Below are 20,390 nucleotides of genomic sequence, written 5' to 3'. Positions count from 1 at the left end.
CCAAGATCTCCTTGGACAGCCGAGTGGTACATTATTTGAAACCAGGATACAGCGTTGGGAGCATAATGATAACGGTGCTGCTAATAATAATACCAGCAGCAGCAGCATTAAAAAAGCCCTTATTATGTGCCAGGCACTGTTCTGAGCGCTTTACGTATGTTTTATTTCACTTGATTCTAACAACAACCCCGCCACTGTGCTTATTAGTATCCTTGCGTTTTCACAGATGGAGAACTGGACGTGAAGAGAGGCTAAGTAACTTGCCTGAGGATAGCTAGCAAATGACACCGCCAGGATTTGAACCCAGGCAGGCTGGCTCCAGCATTTATATTCCAAGCCACTGTACCCTTTTACCTCTTTTAAGACAGATGGAGAGGAACGTGGGACAAAACCCCTGGGGATGAGGAGAAGGCCAGGGGAAAGAGCTGTGCCCAAGGTTATTAAGTGGAAGGTTCCTGGAAATCGTCCCCTTCTGAAGTAATGGTGGGTGTGGCCCTGGTCCACGGCCTCTGACTGGAGGTCACATTGCCTTTTGTTAGAAAGGAAAATTATCTTTTACTTTATGTGGAAAGGTGATTAGTCTCTAAAGACAAGAACCCCTCGTTAGAATTCCTACTGCACACAGTCAGCTCAGAGGGAAATCCTGAGTCCTACCTGATGTGAGACCCTCTGACATTTTGTCCTACCCCCGTTTCTCAGACTTGAGTCAACTCTTCCAAGAAAATGAATCCGACCAGAAATATCAACTTCAGCCACTTACAATTCAAGTGAAAACATAAGTCTAGAATTTATAGAATCCCCAGAATACATGGAGGTCCATGAACCCCAGTGCAAGAAACAAAACTTTCGGAGCCCCTATACTATATACAAGGATGGGGAGCAGGGGGAGTACAGAGATGAGGCAAAGGCGGTGTTGGCCCTCAGAACCCTTACGGTCTAAGGGAGATTAGCTTACGTACAAACATGACCGTAGCGTGAGGAAGAAAGGGAAAATGGCACCAGAGCCGCAGAACCAAATGGCTGTAGAACCGGGCAAAGACTGAGATTGAAATGGCACCTCGTCTGGTCTTGGTAAACAGTGGGGAGAAGAGGGAACTAGCACAGGCAAAGCAGAGAGGTGAAAACCAGAGCAAATGGAGAAAATGCATTCTCTGGACACGGGGTCAAAGAGAAATGCAGGATGGACCTGGAAAGAGGGATTTTGTCCAGATTTTGTCCAGTCAGGGTGGCCTTGAATGGCAAGCTACCAAATGAAACTTGGTTGTGCAGGGGAGGGGGACGGTCCGTCCACAATTGTTGGAAGAGGGTGATGTGACCAGAGCCAGTCTTCGGGAAGGTGGCACCAGGAGTGGAAAGAGCCTGGAGCCTGGCTAGGAGAGCTGGCAGAAGCCTGTAAGCGTTCATGAGGGGCGTCCTGTAATCAAGGGTGGTGCAGGTTCGAGAGCCATTTTCCACCTAGAACCTGCAGGTGGTGGCGACTACTTAGCGAGGGGACCAAAGGAGCGGGTGAAATCAGGGCAGACTCTGGGGTGCCAAGCCTGGTTGACCAGGAAGGTGATTATGACACTCAGAGAATAAAGGAACCTGAAGAAAGAAGTAATTTCCCAAGGGAAAAGGATTAATTCCGTTCTGGACGATTGTATTAGGTGCGAGTAAAACATTCAGGTGGAGGTATCCTACAGGTGGCTGTGGACCAAAGATGAAAGCAAACTAGCTATCCCATAAAGACACAGAAATGACGTACTGTGGACAAGTTTACAGATTCAGAAATGCGCGCTTTAAGAGCACTGTCAATAAAGTGCCTGATCCTGGGATCCGTTTTCATCTTCTCAAGCCAGTCATCCAGAAGCTATCTTCCTTCGTTGATGTAAGTGGAGGTGTCTGGGAGACCCTGCTTAATGAAACTAGAAAGTGGCTTTGACATGGAAGGCATCCGGGTAGCCATCGTTTCACCCTAAAACGAAAGATTGCAGCCTCGTAAAAATCAGAAAAAGTAAAACTTGCATGCATGTGTGTATTACATATGTATGTACATACAGGTGTAAGTGTGCATGTGTGCAACACACGTGTGCACATATACACACCTATATATACACATATAAAAATCTCTCTACTCCTTCCTACTTAAGGGGAAGGCTATCTACGTCTGCAAGCTAATAGGGTGACAAAACATCTAGGTTACCCAAAATAGTGCTTGTCTGTACCCGTGTCCCTGGCGAAATTACAACTATTGGAAATAGTACCGTCCTCCTCTTGCAGACTGATTGAGTACTTCGGTTTTTAGGATTGGTTGGCTCGTAAAGAACCCTTTCAGAACAGTGCATGGAATATCACATTATAAGCTTCCTTACAAATGAAAATGTGTGTGTGTGTGTGTGTGTGTGTGTGTGTGTGTGTGTGTTTAAACCAAACCTCAAAAGCTGAGAGCAGCTGCTGAGAAATAGTATTTACTTCACAATCATACATGTAAACATGAGGATAACTTAACTACGGAACATAGTTTAGCTTTTTTTGTAGCTGCGGAATTATGGTTATGTTGCTGTTGTATTAGAATAATTTTTAAACATCATCTTGAAATAGAAATGTGTATTTTAAGTACTAATGCGAAGTTAATGAAAAACACTTTTTTAATGTATGCAGTTTGTTTATTTTCTCTGTAAGAATCATAAATGTTAACAAATTATGGGGCACCTGGGTGGCTCAGTTGGTTAAGTGTCTGACTTCAGCTCAGGTCATGATCTCGCGGTTCGGGAGGTCGAGCCCCACACTGGGCTCTGTGCTGACAGCTCAGAGCCTGGAGCCTGATTCAGATTCTGTGTGTGTGTCTCTATCTCTGACCCTCCCCCATGCTCTCTCTCTCTCAAAAATAAATAAACATTAAAAAAAATTACCTACAATTGAAGTGATTATTTATCAGCAAGACAATTTGGTCAGACATTATACACAAACTTTGGTATATTCCAGATCGCTTTATTGCACTTGTGAAGCTCTCTTGTCTAACCTGAATTTACATTCCATGGTGATAACATGGTAAATGTAATGTGATTAAAGTCAGTGAACATATGAAAGAAAGAAAGAAAGACAGAAAGAAGAAAAGAAAGAAAGAAAGAAAGGAAGGAAGGAAGGAAGGAAGGAAGGAAGAAGAAAGAAAGAAAGAAAGAAAGAAAGAAAGAAAGAAAGAAAGAAAGAAGGAAAGAAAAAAGATAGTACCCTCTTTCTCAAAAATATGCTAACAATACATTTTTGGGACCCTTCTAATACTTACAAGGTATTTGACTTCAAAATCTAACCCATTTTGTTCCCAAAACTCCAACCTGCCTTTCTCTCCCCTTTGCCCCTCTCCTATCATCATCTGTGGCAGAGGACCAAATTCAAAGTTTTTCTCTGAAAGGATCAATAAGTCTTGTTGCGCAGTGGCCTTTCTTGGATGTGTGACATGCCAGTTACAAATATGAAGCCCCTTCAGTGCCCTCTTCAGTGAGCAGTGGTGTGCATGTTTGTGGCCCATGTACTTCTGTTGCACTGTAATTCTATGAAAAGTAGCCATCTGTGTAGTAACTCTATGTCATCAGGATTTTTAATTATCAGTAATAGACCTATGCATTTGTGAAATACACATAATGTAAACACCGATGCTGTAAAATGCGTGTGACATAAAAACCCTTACCATGTGCCATAGAAATGGAGTTTACCATGGTTCCTCGATTTGGAAAATTTGGATATGTGAAAACAAAGACAAGCTTTTCTATAGTGTTTTTACAGCTCTCAAAGAGTGAATAGTTTTTACAACTCTCAAATAGTGAAATTAGGAAACTTATTTTATCACAAAGAGTGAACTTTCAGTCTTCCAGTATTTGCCCAGAGGTAGCATTCCAGGTTTCTATTGGCTACTTCTCCGACTGTTACATCAACTTAACAAAAGGGTAATTCTGCTTTTATCCCAGCACAACCACAAGAAATAGATGTACCCGGAGTATCATGATCATTATGGTAATTTTATTGAACGATAATCCACGTAGTTGGGTGCGATGTTTATTTATTTGAAAGGAAAATGCTTGTGTGTGTCACTTGGCCAAAGAATCAAGAGTGTTACACTATTGTTGTTTTGACATCCACTGTGACCTAGGTTAACTTTTGTTTTACTGCCTCTTTTTCAAGTCATAATTTCATACTTATGCATTTATGCATTTATTTGTGATTAATCATTTCATATGCGAAAATAATCCTGTTTTTTCCCATTGCAGCCTTTTTTGGAAAATACCTCAATGAATATAATGGCAGCTACATCCCTCCTGGGTGGCGAGAATGGCTTGGATTAATCAAGAATTCTCGTTTCTATAATTACACTGTTTGTCGCAATGGCATCAAAGAAAAGCATGGATTTGATTATGCAAAGGTAATTTTCAGGCACTTTCACACTGCATCAATTTACTTTATGTGTAATGGGGAAAAGCCATTTTCAGTGAGTTAAGTTATACATGAGATTGGCTTTCTATGTTCTCACAATGTTAGAATGAGAAATTTTAAGGTAATTTTAAACTCCAGGCAAGAAAAAGATTTCCAAGGAACACTGACTTTGACTAGTGATATTTTTCCCTCATTAGGATGAAAGGCAATCAGCCTCTGATGAAAGTTATCATCAAGAAAATCATAGATGTCTCCACTCTGTCTTGTGATAATTTTTGATTTCTCTGCTCTCCAGAGGATTGGTTCACATAATCAAATGTTCATCTTGTACCATTTTGCTTTTCATTGGAGTAAAAGTATATGTCATCCATGGCTTCACGTTTAGATGTAAGAGTAAGAGCCGACAAGTGCAATAATCGAAGGTCGAGAAACCACGGTTCTTTCTCTTACTCCTGTGGGAGCAAGCTTTGATACATGACAAGGACACACCTGCCCCATGGCGGCTCGAGTCCATGAAAGTCTCTGAGGCTACCAGTCCTAGGATTTCCAAACCAGTTCATAGACACTGAAATCGACATGTCCCTTGGCTCTCTGATAAATAGATCCTAGATTAGACTTTTTTAAATTCACAAACGTTTTGTGATTGCCAACTTAAAACGATTTTCAGAGGACAAGAGTGAAGGGGGAAATATCTTTGAATTTAGCCTGCTAGTTAGCCTAAAATATGCTCTTCCCTTATAGACATGCCCATCTCTTCCTCACTTATCTAAAAGAAGCTGACAGTCTGCTCTATCCAGCATAGATCGCTACGAAAGAGCCATTGGTAGAAGTCAGAAAGAGGGAACTTGATTTAATTTTGGCACAGTGCTGCCTTTATGCTTGGCCTGATTTGAGCCCAAGGAACTTGGTTGGAGATGAGGTATAAGCCTCGCTCTTTGGTATCCCTCAGAAAACAATGAATGCAAATGAAATTCACAAACATTGCTAATAGGATTCCAGACTCATCAAAGTTGAGAGCTGGCAGGGACCTTGGAGGCAGATTTGAGCAATGTCCTCAAAGTGCACTAATTGTCACTGCTATCATTTTTTATCTGTGGGGATGCTTTCATGCTCCTTGTTCAAGCTATTAACCTTTCTTTCCCTGTTGTCCTAAGGAGAGCAAAGTAATCAAGATTCCCTCCAAAGACTAAATTAGCGTAACTTGCCCATTATCACAGCTGATTAAGTGTCAAAGACAACTGTGTCCAAAAAGAATATATGGCGTTTTTTTTTAGTGAGAAAAGGAATGAATCAGACACTCCCATGGAGGAAGGTGATAGCCTGTGGACTTGTCCTAACAATGACATGTGACACAGATTTCCTCCCTTGGGCACTGCTTTGGCAGCTGTTCTGGTCCTTGAATCTACATGTGATTAGTCATGCCTGGAAGCCTCCACCATGGTGAACGTTGTCTGGGCACTTTCTGAATAAAGTTTGTACTGGAACTCCAGGCCAATGATACCCACTTGGAGGAAGCAGGTGGTTTAATTTAAAATTTTCATCATTCCTCTTCATTCCATTTCTTTCTTCTCCCTTACAGAGTTGCATCAGTCCCTCAGACTGTGGCTTAAGTCATTTTATTAAGAAGTCAGGCCCAAATGCCAGCAGCTGTATCATTTTAGTTGTGCAATTAACAGTATAATCTGCAGGAAATCAAATGCTCCCCATATTTAGTGTTTCAAGTAAATTAATTGATAAAATATTGCAGCTTTTCCCTGTGTACCCAGATTTTGGCTATGGCTTTCATTAGCAATTACTGTGTAATTCCCACAGGTGAAATTTTAATTTAAAGAAAAGACCTTTGCTTTTGTTTGTGCATGTGGCTTTGTGTGTGTGTGTGTGTGTGTGTGTGTGTGTGTGTGTGTGTGTGTGTTCTGCAACTGTGAATTTGTAGTGGGCGTGGGTGTTTCCTGCCCTTGAAGTAATTAAATTTTTTGTCAACGAATTACATCAATGAAACCTGAGAATGAAATATGTATCCGGTGTTTCATGTTCTCTAGCATTTGGATTGCCAGATCTGATCATTATCTTGGACAAACAGAACTTGACTTTTTTTCTTTCTTAATTGCTAAGTTGTGCTTTACTTAAAATAAAATTTTTGCGTGTTATCAACCTAGCAGCCCTAGCAAGTAACTGGCAACCGATTCTCTCTGTTAGGGAAGATGTTTTGCTGCTTTGGGAGTCATTTTCCTTCCTGCTTTAGACCTTATCTCTTCATTCAGGGAGATGCTTCTGAAGAAAGCAGTATTCAAATGTGATCTGATGAATGTCACCTTTTGTAATTTTTGTTTTGTGTCAAATGTATGTTTCAGGACTACTTCACAGACTTAATCACTAACGAGAGCATTAATTACTTCAAAATGTCTAAGAGAATGTATCCCCATAGGCCCATTATGATGGTGATCAGCCACGCTGCGCCCCACGGCCCCGAGGACTCGGCCCCACAGTTTTCAAAACTGTACCCCAACGCTTCCCAACACATGTGAGTAATAACATCCGTTCTGGGACCTGCTGAACACAGGCCTTTCCTTTGCTCTCCACCTCCCACCTCTCCCTCACCCCATTTCCTTCCACACCGTGTCTCCAGAGGCCGGAATACCAGCTTCTGACATGAGACCATGGCGCAGGCTGGCCACGGGGCCTTCTCTAGTGGTGTCATTAGGAATCATATTTCCAACATGTATAAGTAGCCAAATAGAAAGGAAGAGAAGCACGTAGGCTTACTGGGGGAAATTTCTATCAAGCGTTCCCTTCAGTTGTCTTAAATAATATTCCTGAGCATGACCTAATAATAAAAACAACGATCCAGTGGTATGCTTTTCATAGCAACAGACTGGCGACCCCTGGTGTGGTTGTAGAATCGCGGGGTTATTTTCTAGGTGAATACTGTCGTAGCTTTGCTACAGATGTGCAATTAGGATTGCTGCAGAAAGCAGCTTGAATAGGCTTGCCCGAGAGGCCTTCTCAGGTCATGGCTTTAAAATACCTGATGTTTCTTTTTGAGAGGCAGGATCCTTGGTAAGGAGGGGCGGGGAGGCTCGGGGAGGGGGCTCAGCCCACACGGGGGGCTGAGGCAGAGAGCAGAGAGCTGCGTTATGCTGATGATTCTCACTAACCCAGAGTGGAAAAGTCTAGATGCTTTGGCAGCAAAGAACATGAGTTTGTTTTGTACTCTGTCGACATGCTTCCTTCCCACCCATTGCAATAACATGCGGGCTTCCCTACAGAGCAGTTGGCTCTGTGTCTGCTGAAGGATCGGCCATCAGACAGGTAGGGAACAGGGAACTGATATCTGTTTCTTTCATCACTAAACCTCCAAAATTGGCTCTTAATCTGTTTATGCTTAAATATCATCCGTTTTCATCCACACTGACTTCCCAGCCACAATCCCAGACAGAAAGAAAATAGATTAAATGTATTTATGAAAAGAGAAGCACTGAAGGCACCATCGTTGCTGGTCATTCCATATCCCTGAAGAACCTTTCCTGATTTCTTATTTCTTACAACGAATAAACTGATCACTTTTGGTCAGTGGTACTTAATGCGTCTTGATCACATCAAGTGATTTAGAAAGAAGGAAGGGGATCAGAGCTGACAGAAGATAGGAACTAGCAGTAGATATAAAGCCAGGACGGATATCCTACCGAACATGCCCAGTGGGATAGGAGGAGGGAGGTGTTTCAGTGCAGACAATATTGTCAACAAATAAAGAAGTTTGCCCCAGCACCTGGGGAATGTGGTCTGGATGACTCACTGTGTTTGGGAAAGACCCCTGTGGTTGGATATATAAGTCTCTGAAGGTCTACCCTACATATAACCTTGCGACTAAATTCATGAGTGAAGCCCACAAGTGGCAAGTGGCTGTCCATTACAGATCACTTACAAATTCAGCAACCTGCTGGTTCAGAAGTCTCTACCAGGTTCTTCCGTGCCTCTTTCCTTTTCTTTTTTTAAATGTTTATTTATTTATTTTGAGAGACAGAGAGAGAGCCCATGCGCACCCACACGAGGGAGGGAGGGGCAGAGAGAGAGAGAGAGAGAGAGAGAGAGAGAGAAAGAGAGGGTCAGAGAGAATCCCAAGCAGGCTTCATGCCGTCAGCACAGAGCCTAACACAGGACTCAATCTCACGAACCGTGAGATCGTGACCTGAGCCGAAATCAAGAGTAGGAAGCACAACCAACTGAGCCACCCAGGCATCCCTCTCTTTTCTTTTGAATCAGAAATCAGTCTGTGTAGGTTCTGTTGTTGCCCTGGCAGATTCCCAGCCTGTGGTGGCTTTCTCCAACTGTAAACATTACTGGTGTTTTCCCGAGTTTGAGGAGAAGGGATTGACAAAATGTGGTGTTTTATGGCTCCTTAGAAGTCATCCTGCCTTTGAAGCTTCCAGGCAAGGCCCTGGGCCTCCAGAAGAATCAGCCACAGGTCAAAAGGTTCTGACAGCTCAGTGGCATGCACAGACAATTGTGGGAAGAGAGGAATCTGCAGATTTCTTAGGGCCTTAGTGATAACTAAAAAGCAGCATCTCTGATTCCAGCAATTAAAAATTCTATTTGACTACACAGATATTTATGAGTAGTGCTATATAGTACGGCAAGGATGTAGGCATGAGGAAGACACGAGTGCCAACACTGGGGAACCAATAATCAAAGACAGGGATTGGCACGCTGGGGTCAAATCCAGCTTGCCACCGGCTTTTGCTAACAACATTTTATTGGAATACAGCCATGCCCATTGATTGATGTGTTATCTGTGGCTGCTTTCGCAACTCAACAGCAGAGTAGTTGTGGCAGATACGCTATGGCCTGCGACGCCCAAAATATTTACTCTCTGATCCTTTACAGAATAAGTTTGTCCCCAATCCCTGCTCTAGGCAGGGGATGGGCAAGTGTCCAAACAGCCATATCACCGGTAGGAACAGAAGTGGTAAGTACTAGGGAAGGCATCCAAGGAGCTACGGAAGTTTGGGGGAAGACCCATTCACATCTTTTAGGGGAACAAGGAAAAGTCGTGGAGAAGCAGACATTCAGAATGAGCCTCAAAGAATGGGCAAAATTTCTGCAGCTGATCCTGTAGTTTGGTAGATGACCTCAGGAAGACAATGTGGCACGGACAGGTGGTCGCCATGTGAAGTAAGGCGATCTAAGATGTGACCTAAGAGAATGGAGTGCAAGGAAAGAAAGCAATAAGGGTTAGAGCTAGAAAGGGAAACTAGCAGAATTTTGAGGGCTTGAATGGATTTGTATGTAAGCATAGGCAGAGAGTTGCTGGAGGTCACTTGGTAGGGTAGTAACTTGGTCGTTTTCACATGTAAATTGTTTCAGTTATTTCTTTTTAGTTCAAATGGACCGCGAGTGTGCCTTACTTGTGATTCTATAAAGCAAAATCTACACACGACAGAGCGAAAAATATTTAGGCCTTTGAGACAAACAAGCCTGGCTTCCTTTTTCATCGGTCCTCCCTAAGCAATTTTTTTAACCTCTAGGCACCTCCATTGTCTCATCTGTAAAATGAGGATAATACTAGCATGTTGACATGATGTCACGAACAAAAATTAAGAGAGGAAGCGTAGCTAAAGTCCCCACAGAGGGCCCGGGACACAGAAGCCACTTCAGAGATGCTAATTCTTAGTGATCCTTTCTATCAAGATGAACCACATAAAGCCACTCTTTCTTGATTCCATCTTTCTTGACCTACAAAAATCTCAATTTCATTAGGCTCAACCCGTGTTTAGGGGAAGCAACTGAAGAATTGACAAGTTGATACATGTCCGTTGTGATGTGACAAATCTCCTGACAGGCTAAGCCTCACACTGTGATGAGCCTCTCACACCTGGCCATTCCAAAAACACAGACAGGCTAAACACCAATCTGGGCCATGTTATCTTTTCCAGGTGCAAAGTGTGCTCAAGGAGCAAGGGCCAGTTAGGAGAACACCCTTCACCATAGAAAATGAAAATCCATGTGGTTGATTGAGTGATTCAGCTTCTCTTTGCTGCTAAGCCTTGAGCTTCGGTGCATCTAGGATGGAGAGATCCGTTGTGTCTCCTGTGGGTCTTAGGAGCCTCAAGACCCTGGCATCTTAGTGGTAAAGGTTTCCCCTGACTGACGCTCACTCAAGGAAGGGGCTGGGGTGAGTCGGTGTGTGGCTCTTGTCCCTGAGCGACTGCCTACACTCACGGTTCAGTCTAGACACGAAGAGTGAGACAAATGAAGACAGGCTGCTAACTGTGGTGCGTGGGGCTCCTGAATGGCCGGTTTCCTTAGCGAAAACACGAGCCACACTTTCAAGCAAAGGGATGTAAGCAGTTAAGTACTTTGCAGAAATGTTTGGCAAGGCCCTGAAAACACTGAGAAGCTGTAGATGCTCCCTTTTTGAGAGAAGCAGGTAACACGAACACGCTCCTTTAGGTCACCTTCCTTGGTGGTCACGCATCATCCAGATGCCTTTCACGTGGCCCAGCGTTGTAGTTATCTGACCCTCTCAGACCGGAGTGAATGCATTGTGTTTCCATGGTGTTTTCCATTCCCAACAAAGGAAGGAAGCCAGGCCAATACTGGCTTATTGGCTTTACACACTGAGGCTAGAGACTATGCCCACTGACTAAGAATGTGGACAGATATCGACCATGCGTGCATGGGGCAGTGTTTAATCAGAAGCAGCTCGGCTGTTCACGGCCTCGGTGATATCTGAGGGAGCCTCCATCAAAACTTCACACATGATAATCCTTATCCTAAAGCCCTTCACTATGGGGAAGACCCTTCTGTGCTTTTCAGTAAATCATCTCCCCAGTAGCCTCATACTAATTCTGTACCCTCACTCTCGCTTTGACATAGCTTTTCTCTCCTGGCCTCCGTGATGTGATAACGTGAACCAGTGACAGGAAAGGAGATTCCATTTACCTACCTGATGAGTCTGTGGGAAGCCAAGAGACTCCTTCGTCACCTTCCTATCAACCCTGTCCCTATCGACTTCAATTTTTTTTCGTTCTAGGTCAACGGTTCTTTCTCCCCCTCCCCGGAAACGTGTGTAATTGTGCACGTGTGTGTGTGTGAACACACACACGCGCACACACACACACAAATTCAAGAGAAATCTAAAATCTTGGTAGAACAATCCAGGTGCACTAACTTGCAAGGATCATTCTGAAACTGTGGTTTGGGGATGACATAGTATGTTAAAGGGACAACTACCTCTGTGTAAGCCTCAGAACAAAGTTTCTGCAACACCTTTATTATCTGAAGTTGGAAAAAAGGGTTTTTACTTAAAAGAGTTTGCACATTCTTACTTCACTTCTTCCAGAAATCCATAAAAGAGAAAGAAAGTGCTTTTGGAAAGGAGAGAATTTTGTTTATTTTTATTTTTTTAACGTTTACTTATTTATCTTGAGAGAGAGAGAAAGAGAGAGTGTGAGCAAGGGAGGGGCAAAGAGAAGGGGACAGAGGACCGGAAGCAGGCTCCAGGTTCTCAGCGCAGAGTCCCATGCGGGGCTCAATCCCACGAAGCATGAGATCATGACCTGAGCTGAACTCAAGAGTCAGATGCCTAAGCGACTGAGCGACCCAGGTGCCCCGGAGATGAGGGAATTTTGAATTCTCCATAAAATCTTTAATTTGGGCAGAACCAATTTCTCCTTTCCTATGTCCCCACTTTGTTCTTCTCTCCATCATTGAGTACATATCCCATTGCACTGGCTATTTACCAGACCCTTGAAGGCAAATTGCACACCCCCAGGGGGCAGCATTCACACAGGACAATGGTGCCCTGGGGTGATGCAAGACAGCTCTTTCCTGAAGGCGGTCACACGGTCACATATTGCACCTCTCCCTCCTGTGCCTGGGGCACGTGGCTCCTGCCGCCTTCCCTGCGTGATACATTTTTCTTTAGTAAATGAATAAGCGTGTTGACCCCACCACCTACATGACATTAGAACACTTATGAGAATATAAAAATATTGAGGCAATCAGTTTTATGAATTAAAGGACACCTAGAGATCATCTAATGCCATGAATTTTTAGATTAGAAACTGGAGGCCCAAATTCTATTTAAAAAAATAAAAGACCCAGGTCAAATGGCTTTACCCAGGTCACATAAGAGGTAGGGAAGGACAAAGCTGGAGCCAAAACTCCATTCTCTTCATTCTCTTGGCCCCAGGTGATCTTTCTGCTGCACCAGGCTTGCTCAGTATGATTCACAGTCACGGTTAATATTAGAAATGGTTCCTGTGTGTGTGTTTGCACAATTCTATCGGAGTTTGCAGTACCTTAGAAGACTTTATAAAATTAGTCTCCTGATATACCTATAATCAAGATCATTTGATATTATTCTGCATGCATTCAAATGTTACCCACCTAAAGACATTTGAACTCAGGTGGGGAATATCTTCACAAAGTCAATTAAATAAGTTCAATTTGAGTGAAAGCTGAGACGGTGCAACTTGGGAGATTAAGTATCGAATTTCCAATTTAATGCTTTGAGTGTGTGTCTTAAATCTGTATAACTGGCTTATTCTGGGAATTGAAACCTATTTCATTTCTTAGAGAATGATGGTCCTGCTACCAGGACCCTTTACGAGTTAGATCATTAGAGTTTTTGTTGTTGTCCAAGACTAAATAACAAATGAAGAAAACACATGTTCAAATATAAAACACTAGAAAGGTATTTCTTTTTTTTTTTAATTTTTTTTTTCAACGTTTATTTATTTTTGGGACAGAGAGAGACAGAGCATGAACGGGGGAGGGGCAGAGAGAGAGGGAGACACAGAATCGGAAACAGGCTCCAGGCTCCGAGCCATCAGCCCAGAGCCCGACGCGGGGCTCGAACTCACGGACCGCGAGATCCGTGACCTGGCTGAAGTCGGACGCTTAACCGACTGCGCCACCCAGGCGCCCCAGGAAAGGTATTTCTTTTCACTGGGTGACAGCAAAGGCCATCAGCAGTAAAAATGAACTGCTAAATTCTGTGCAATCCCCTGAATATGGATTTAATATACAACACGTGCGTTTCTTGAACCTATCTCTTTTCTGGGAAGAATTCTTCTCCCCAAATACCCACCCATCAAACAGAAAGGTGACATTATTGATTTTCAGAATTCTTATTCTTGTTATGCCAATAAGCAACACAAGAAAGAAAATCAAAGCCCAAAGAGAATTAGCATTGATGGAAAAGGTCGAACTTACAAATGTGTGGTCTAAAGGATCCGTGATCTAGTGCGAAGCAATAAATCCAAACAAATAATGACTGCAGAAAACCAGTGTGCAGAGAAGCCTTGCTGGGGAACGTTAACATTTTAAATATAGGAATAGTCTGTTGAGGGCTACAGGCCTGTTTTGTGCGTGGAACGCACAGTTACGGGTAAAATCCTTCTCTGAATAGACAACAAGAAGCCTTACCAGATCAAGCATATGGATTTTTTTTTTAAGAAAGCAACAGAAACTTGGGGCGCCTGGGTGGCTCAGTCGTTTAAGCGTCCAACTTCAGCTCAGGTCACAATCTCACAGTTTGTGAGTTCAAGCCCTGCATCGGGCTCTGTGCTGACAGCTCAGAGCCTGGAGCCTGCTTGGGATTCTGTGTCTCCCCCTCTCTCTTTCTGCCCCTCCCCCACTCAAGCTCTGTCTGTCTGTCTGTCTCTCTCTCTCTCTCTCTCTCAAAAATAAATAACATTTTAAAATATATTTAAAATATTAAATAAAAATATTAAATAAAAAAAAGAAAGCAACAGAAACTCAGAAACGGCAATCTGTTCATTTGTCCTCTCCCTTTTAAAGCAGACAGCTAGTGTTACCTACGCTTTTTGCTGCTACACCCAGTTTGCTTCAGAGGGTCAGACTTTGTCTTGTATTGTCAGCAGGTGTGGACACAAAGCAGCTGGTAGGAGGCACTTGAACGGGAACCAGAAACGGCTGTTTTAAATCAGGACGAATGTTAAGGATCTTAGAACGTAATTTTGAGAGAAAGAAATATATGTACCAGATCTTTTCATGACTGGGATTTTGAGGAACTTCTTGGGGACTGTGATGCAGGACTCTGGTCATCAGGATATCATGGAAGAAGTTCCAGCCCCAGCCCATTCTTTCTGAGTCACCTCTCTACACTTTACTTTCTCATTTGTAAAATGGGAATGAGATGTCCTCCTACCCTCCAGGGTTGCCACAACAACCAAAAGAGCTATTAAATGATCTTTCCTAGATACCTGTATAAGACCTTTCCCAGCTACCGGTGAGTAGGGGTATGATGTGGTCCCAGGATTTGTTCTCTGGAGTCACTGGAGTCTCTTCGAATCCTCACCAAACACTGTAGCTGGTATTCCCATTACATAGATGAAGAAACAGAGGCTTAGAGAAAAAAAAAAAAAAAAAGTTGCCCACGATCACACACCAGTAACAGGGCTGGGATGAGATTTTGGGTCTGATCCCAAAACATTCTGGAGCAATTGATTATGTGATTTTACGCTTTTCCCTAAAACAGTTACCTGCTTCTTTCAGTGGTTTCTGTTCCAGCTGACAGCTCCAGGTCCTGTTTGAATAATTGTGAGTCAGTTCTTTGGGAAGCAAGCCTTAATTATCACTGGGGGACAGAAGGCTGCATCTTCCAGGAATCTGGCAGACCCCGGCAGGAGGCAACCACAGGTCTTTGGCAAAAGATCACTTTTCAACAACATTGTCAATTGCAGCGACCCCCGAACTTACACCTGCAGGTCCCCGAACAGCTGCCGTTCTGTGGGAAGCAGTGGCAGTCTGTCTTCCTTTAAAAGGCAAATGTGTACCCCCTCCTTGCCCCCTGCTGAGATCTCACCTGGGATTTCATCCCCAGAGCTGGGGGTCAGCTTCCCACTGCGAGAAATTAAGGGGGAGGGGGGAATAAAGGCAACGGTTGGGGGTGGGGAAGGACAGCTCTGACAACAGACCTGAACTCTCCTTTTAATATAAGCCAGATTTAACATATGTCATTCTGTAAATCTGGGAGTCCAATTTGAGGCTTGTAATTTGCTGTGACCTTTCCCGTTCCTCCAAGTAGATGGAATTGCGCCAAGCACATCAAGGTAACCGGTAGAAGATATAATTTGCCCGCTGTGAGCCTTCGTTCTGGTTCCCTATTGTAGTTTTTATTTGTGTTGAGGTTTTGTGGTTTTAAAAAAGTCAACTCGATTTATTTTAAAATTAAGGCAAACCAACATCAAAGGCAGTAAGAGGAAGATGTTTAGGTATTACAAAGAAGCCTGTGTAATCTTTTATAGCCGTATTCTTTTTCAGGGCACGTATCAGTAAATGGTTAGGGGACCTTTCATGACCCACTTGCTATATTTCTCTGACCTCGAGCTACCCCCACGGGTGAAAATCCTTTTCCTATGGGCTTTAGAAGCCTCCCCTCTCCTCCTCCTCAGCCTCTCAATCTAATCCTGTTTGTACCACAACATGCCGCGTGAAGAATAAGAAACAGGGCTTACACTCCTTCCTACTGCACAAGCTCCTGAGATGCGACAGGCTGATTCTGCCTGTGTTCACTTCTAGATATGAGGAACCCTTTCAGGCCAAAAAAAAAAAAAAAAAAAAAAAATGGGACCAAGTGGTTCATGAGTCATTTATTGGGGAAGCAGAAGAAAGCTTATATGGAAAGTTTCTCTTAAAAAGAATGGCGGGCGATACCTGAAGAGCTTGTCTGGTTTTTAATGCGACAGGATTTTCTTAACCCAGACACTTATATAGAATGTATTTATTTATTGGTTTATGTAGGAAACTCATGTGCCTCTGTACTAGGCACTTTTAAGTGATATAGAGATAGATAGATAGATAGATAGATAGATAGATTTATTTCCCAAAAGAGCTTTTTAGGAAAGGTACTATTATCTCCATTTACAGATGAGCAAATTGAACCACACCTGCTTTTTCTACTCTGCAAATCTGTCCCTTTAAAAAAGGAGTTGACTTACACTAACTACTGAGCACAATTTATACAATTTTAGGTACAGTGCTTTCTGTGTTCAGTGTTATATTTGGTATTTGTGCTGTCGTAGTTCTGCTAGTTAACCAGCATCCGTACTGATCATCAGGGTAATTTTTTGTGCCAAGAAGGTCTGTGGTACCAAAACGATGTTTTCAACTATCGAAAGAGAAGTTCTGCAAATCCACTGGTGGAAGAAAATGTATAATAACAGGCAGCATTTATATAGCTCAGTATACAAGTATGTATCCCAGAAACTCCAGGTTTACCCCAAGGGAAATTGATATCACAACAAACCAGAAGGATACATGTCAATATCCCTGAATTCACCTGGCTTGCAGCGACTGTTTCTCTGGCTTTATAATGTAAATGATGGCAGAGGGTCATCTTCATTTGTCATCATCCACAATTTTTCACTGAGAGGATCCTCCCCTCAGTGGACAGTGACTACCAGCTTTCTCAACCAACATAGATGGTTACTTGTTCTGTGAGACCAGTTACTTGTAAAGCTGGGGGTCATAGAAAAGCAGTCTCAGATATAGGAAGCACCCCGCACTTCATTTTTTCTTTCATTTTGTTAGAGTAAATGGGCTCTGGAATGGAGTCCGGGATGTACCACCTGATGACTTTGTTAATCTGAGGAAATTGCTTAACTTTGCTAGGCCTCAGTTTTCTCAACTGTAAAATAGGAATGATAAACCTATTTCTTTCTTTTTTTTTTTAATTTTTTTTCGTGTTTATTTTTGAGACAGAGGGAGACAGAGCGCGAGTGGGGGAGGGGCTGAGAGCGAGGGAGACACAGAAACCAAAGCAGGTTCCAGGCTCTGAGCTGTCAGCACAGAGCCCGATGCGGGGCTCGAACCCATGAACTGTGAGATCGTGCCCTGAGGCCGAAGTTGGACGCTTAACCGACTGAGCCACCCAGGCGCCCCAGATAAACCTATTTCTAAGAACAACAGAGATAGTTAAATCAGTTAAGGTGTACAAAACAACTCAAAACCCAACACATGGTAAATACTAAGTTTTTAATATTAAACAACTTCTGCATGCTTAATAACATCTAAGGAGAAAGTTCAAGTACATTGTAGTCTGGCAGAGGTAAAATACACACGAGTAATTCTCAGTGGGAAAATTACTCTAGTATAGATATGTACTTTGGGAATATGAGGTGGCAGCATCTAATGGTCAAGAGATTTGGGTTAGATGATATCAAAAAGAAGGGGACATTTTGTGGGTCCCCAATGGAATGTGTGGGACACCACTTGGGTGTCTGCAATAAATTAAATAGAAGCTTGAACCAAGATGTTTGAAAGTAATAGGACCCACCACCCTGTAATTAAGAAAAATTGGGCTCTGCACCGATATTGATTTGTCTATTAAAAGAATAGCTTTATTGATCAGCATGTATATTGCAGACGTAGAATTGGTTATAATTCCAGCAAATCCAATTAAATTAATGGTATCTATATATAACCTATATATCCTATATATAGGAAGGGGAAAAACTCATAGAGACTGGATATATATAAGTAATCAATAAAATAGCCCAGTAAACTCAAGAGAAAAAATATATTGAAATTATGATTATTATTACACATATTTGTGACTATATGTAATAGCCCAATTAGCAATGAAAGTTTACGACTTAATATCACCATGAAAACTTTCCCTTCTGTATTACTGAGTTTTATCTGTAGATATTACAATACCATGATCATCTTGATGTGTTTTTACACATTTTATTCGATGAATCCAAATGAACTTACACTAATTACTTTTTTAGATACCGCTCTTGGTTTTATAAGGTTGAATGCACATGCCTTTAGAGGAAGTGTGCTGTTTGGGGTGGTGAAGATTTTAGCTTTTCCTATAAACATAGAAGGTACATGGGAGAAAAAAAACACTTTAGCAATGTCTAAATCATCTTTCCGAAATGATTGTTTTACAACCTTTAACTTGAAATATTTCTCCAAATGACTAAAAATATGTATAGTAAGAATTCTCTCTGGATATTTTCAGAACCCCTAGTTACAACTATGCACCAAATATGGATAAGCACTGGATTATGCAGTACACGGGGCCCATGCTGCCCATCCACATGGAATTTACGAACGTTCTACATCGCAAAAGGCTTCAGACTTTGATGTCCGTAGATGATTCTGTGGAAAGGGTAAGCATACCAATTTGCCTCGGTGATAGATTTTGGTCCAGCTGTCTTTGTGCGGACCCATTCTTGCCAATTCTGTTTTTGTTTCATTGTTGTTTTTGAGAGGGAGAGAGTATGCATAAGTGTTCAGTGATTTTATCTACCCTCCCTTATCTTGACCCCTTCTGTTAACTCTCCAGGCCACACTGCCTTTGGAGCCAGTGGCAAAGACGAGACAAAAATCAAAACACCATAAATCAAGGGCTACACTCACAAATACCCTCAAGAATTAAGCAAATAATGTAAATACCTAAAGCTGGTCTCGTATGAAACAATAGGGAATGGTAGGGATTATGGTGAACTTTAAGTGTCCCCATCTATAACAAGAAGCAACCACCCAGCTCCAGCTAATTTTCGCCACGTAGAAAGGTAGATCCCGTATCATGAGGTCTTCTGACTTTTTTTTAAGGAAACCAGAAATGCAAACATTTTATGTGAAATTTCCTGAATTTTAAAAAATTAACAGAAGCCGAATAAAACTTGTCTACAGGCTGGATCTAGTTGGATCAGGCCCAGAAGCAGGCTGTTTTTAACCCTTGATAGCCATATAAGAGTGACGAAAAAAATCAACAATGGATTTTTCAATGTAAAACTGATGTGAGGTGGTAGAGGCTGTTTTGTGGAGGGTTTCTTTTGAAAAACAGGTGCACAAAATCTTTAGGAAGAATGTGCCAGATTCAAAAAGTTACATTTCAACTCTATTATTGGACTTCTTCCCTCCAGAATTGTAAGCAACTTGAAAATGTAGTTAGTGATCGTGTTTCTTGGTCTTATTAAAAGAACTCTTGCCTTTAAAAATTAATGGGGAAAAAATTGGGGAGAAATCATGGCAACACTATCGTCATCTTGCACATCTCGTCTCTGTTGTATTTCAGTTGTATAATATGCTTGTGGAAACGGGGGAGCTGGAGAACACTTACATCATTTACACGGCTGACCACGGTTACCATATTGGGCAGTTTGGACTGGTCAAGGGGAAGTCCATGCCATATGACTTTGATATCCGTGTGCCTTTCTTTATTCGCGGTCCGAGCGTAGAGCCAGGATCAATGTACGTATTTCTCTGCTTGCAACGTTCAGCTGAGTTGTTGTGGCTCGTGTATATCTGAGCGAATTCGGTCACCAATCTCAGTGTCTGGTTTCTTTTCATCCAAAACAGAAAAGGGTGTGTGTAGGTTGGTAATTCAGAAAATGAAAACCTTTTTCCCCCTACAACGTGTTAAATGAACTAAGAGAAAGGAAAATTAACTACCTTTAAAGAGAAAGGAAAATTAACTACCAATGTTTATTTCTGTCACATAGACCAGAATCCATGTCATATGGGCTGTGTACACAGACACAAAATGTGGTCTTTAGGGACACCACCTATACCTTCTTTGAGTCAGAGATACACTGTCTTTAAAAAATAATAACTGGGGCGCCTGGGTGGCACAGTCGGTTAAGCGGCCGATTTCAGCCAGGTCACGATCTCGCGGTCCGTGAGTTCGAGCCCCGCGTCGGGCTCTGGGCTGATGGCTCGGAGCCTGGAGCCTGTTTCCGATTCTGTGTCTCCCTCTCTCTCTGCCCCTCCCCCGTTCATGCTCTGTCTCTCTCTGTCCCAAAAATAAATAAACGTTAAAAAAAAAAATTTTTTTTTAAATAATAATAATAACAATAACCACTGCCTGCCTTTTTTTTTTAAGCTTATTTATTGATTTTGAGAGAAACAGAATGTGAGTGGGGGGAGGGGCAGAGAGAGAGGGAGAGAGAGAATCCCAAGCAGGCTCCACGCTCTCAGCACAGAGCCTGAGTCAGGGCTTG

The 20,390-nt window shown here is 42.5% G+C and overlaps 1 protein-coding gene across 4 annotated transcripts in view; it reads left to right on the top strand.

The window, feature by feature from the left end:
* SULF1 (sulfatase 1) overlaps positions 1 to 20,390 on the top strand; it is a 178,002-nt gene that overhangs the window by 115,160 nt on the left and 42,452 nt on the right. For all 4 annotated transcript variants that reach the window (XM_040487645.1, XM_040487642.1, XM_040487644.1 and 1 more), the window contains 4 exons: positions 4,245 to 4,396; positions 6,759 to 6,928; positions 18,404 to 18,554; positions 19,466 to 19,641. In XM_040487645.1, coding sequence (XP_040343579.1) covers positions 4,245 to 4,396; positions 6,759 to 6,928; positions 18,404 to 18,554; positions 19,466 to 19,641 — 649 coding nt within the window. The remainder of the gene's footprint in view (positions 1 to 4,244; positions 4,397 to 6,758; positions 6,929 to 18,403; positions 18,555 to 19,465; positions 19,642 to 20,390) is intronic.

Source organism: Herpailurus yagouaroundi, unplaced genomic scaffold, assembly GCF_014898765.1.
Source record: "Herpailurus yagouaroundi ecotype Mexico unplaced genomic scaffold, PumYag 165, whole genome shotgun sequence".
Classification (NCBI taxonomy): domain Eukaryota; kingdom Metazoa; phylum Chordata; class Mammalia; order Carnivora; family Felidae; genus Herpailurus; species Herpailurus yagouaroundi.
This window is presented reverse-complemented; position numbering and strand designations above follow the sequence as displayed.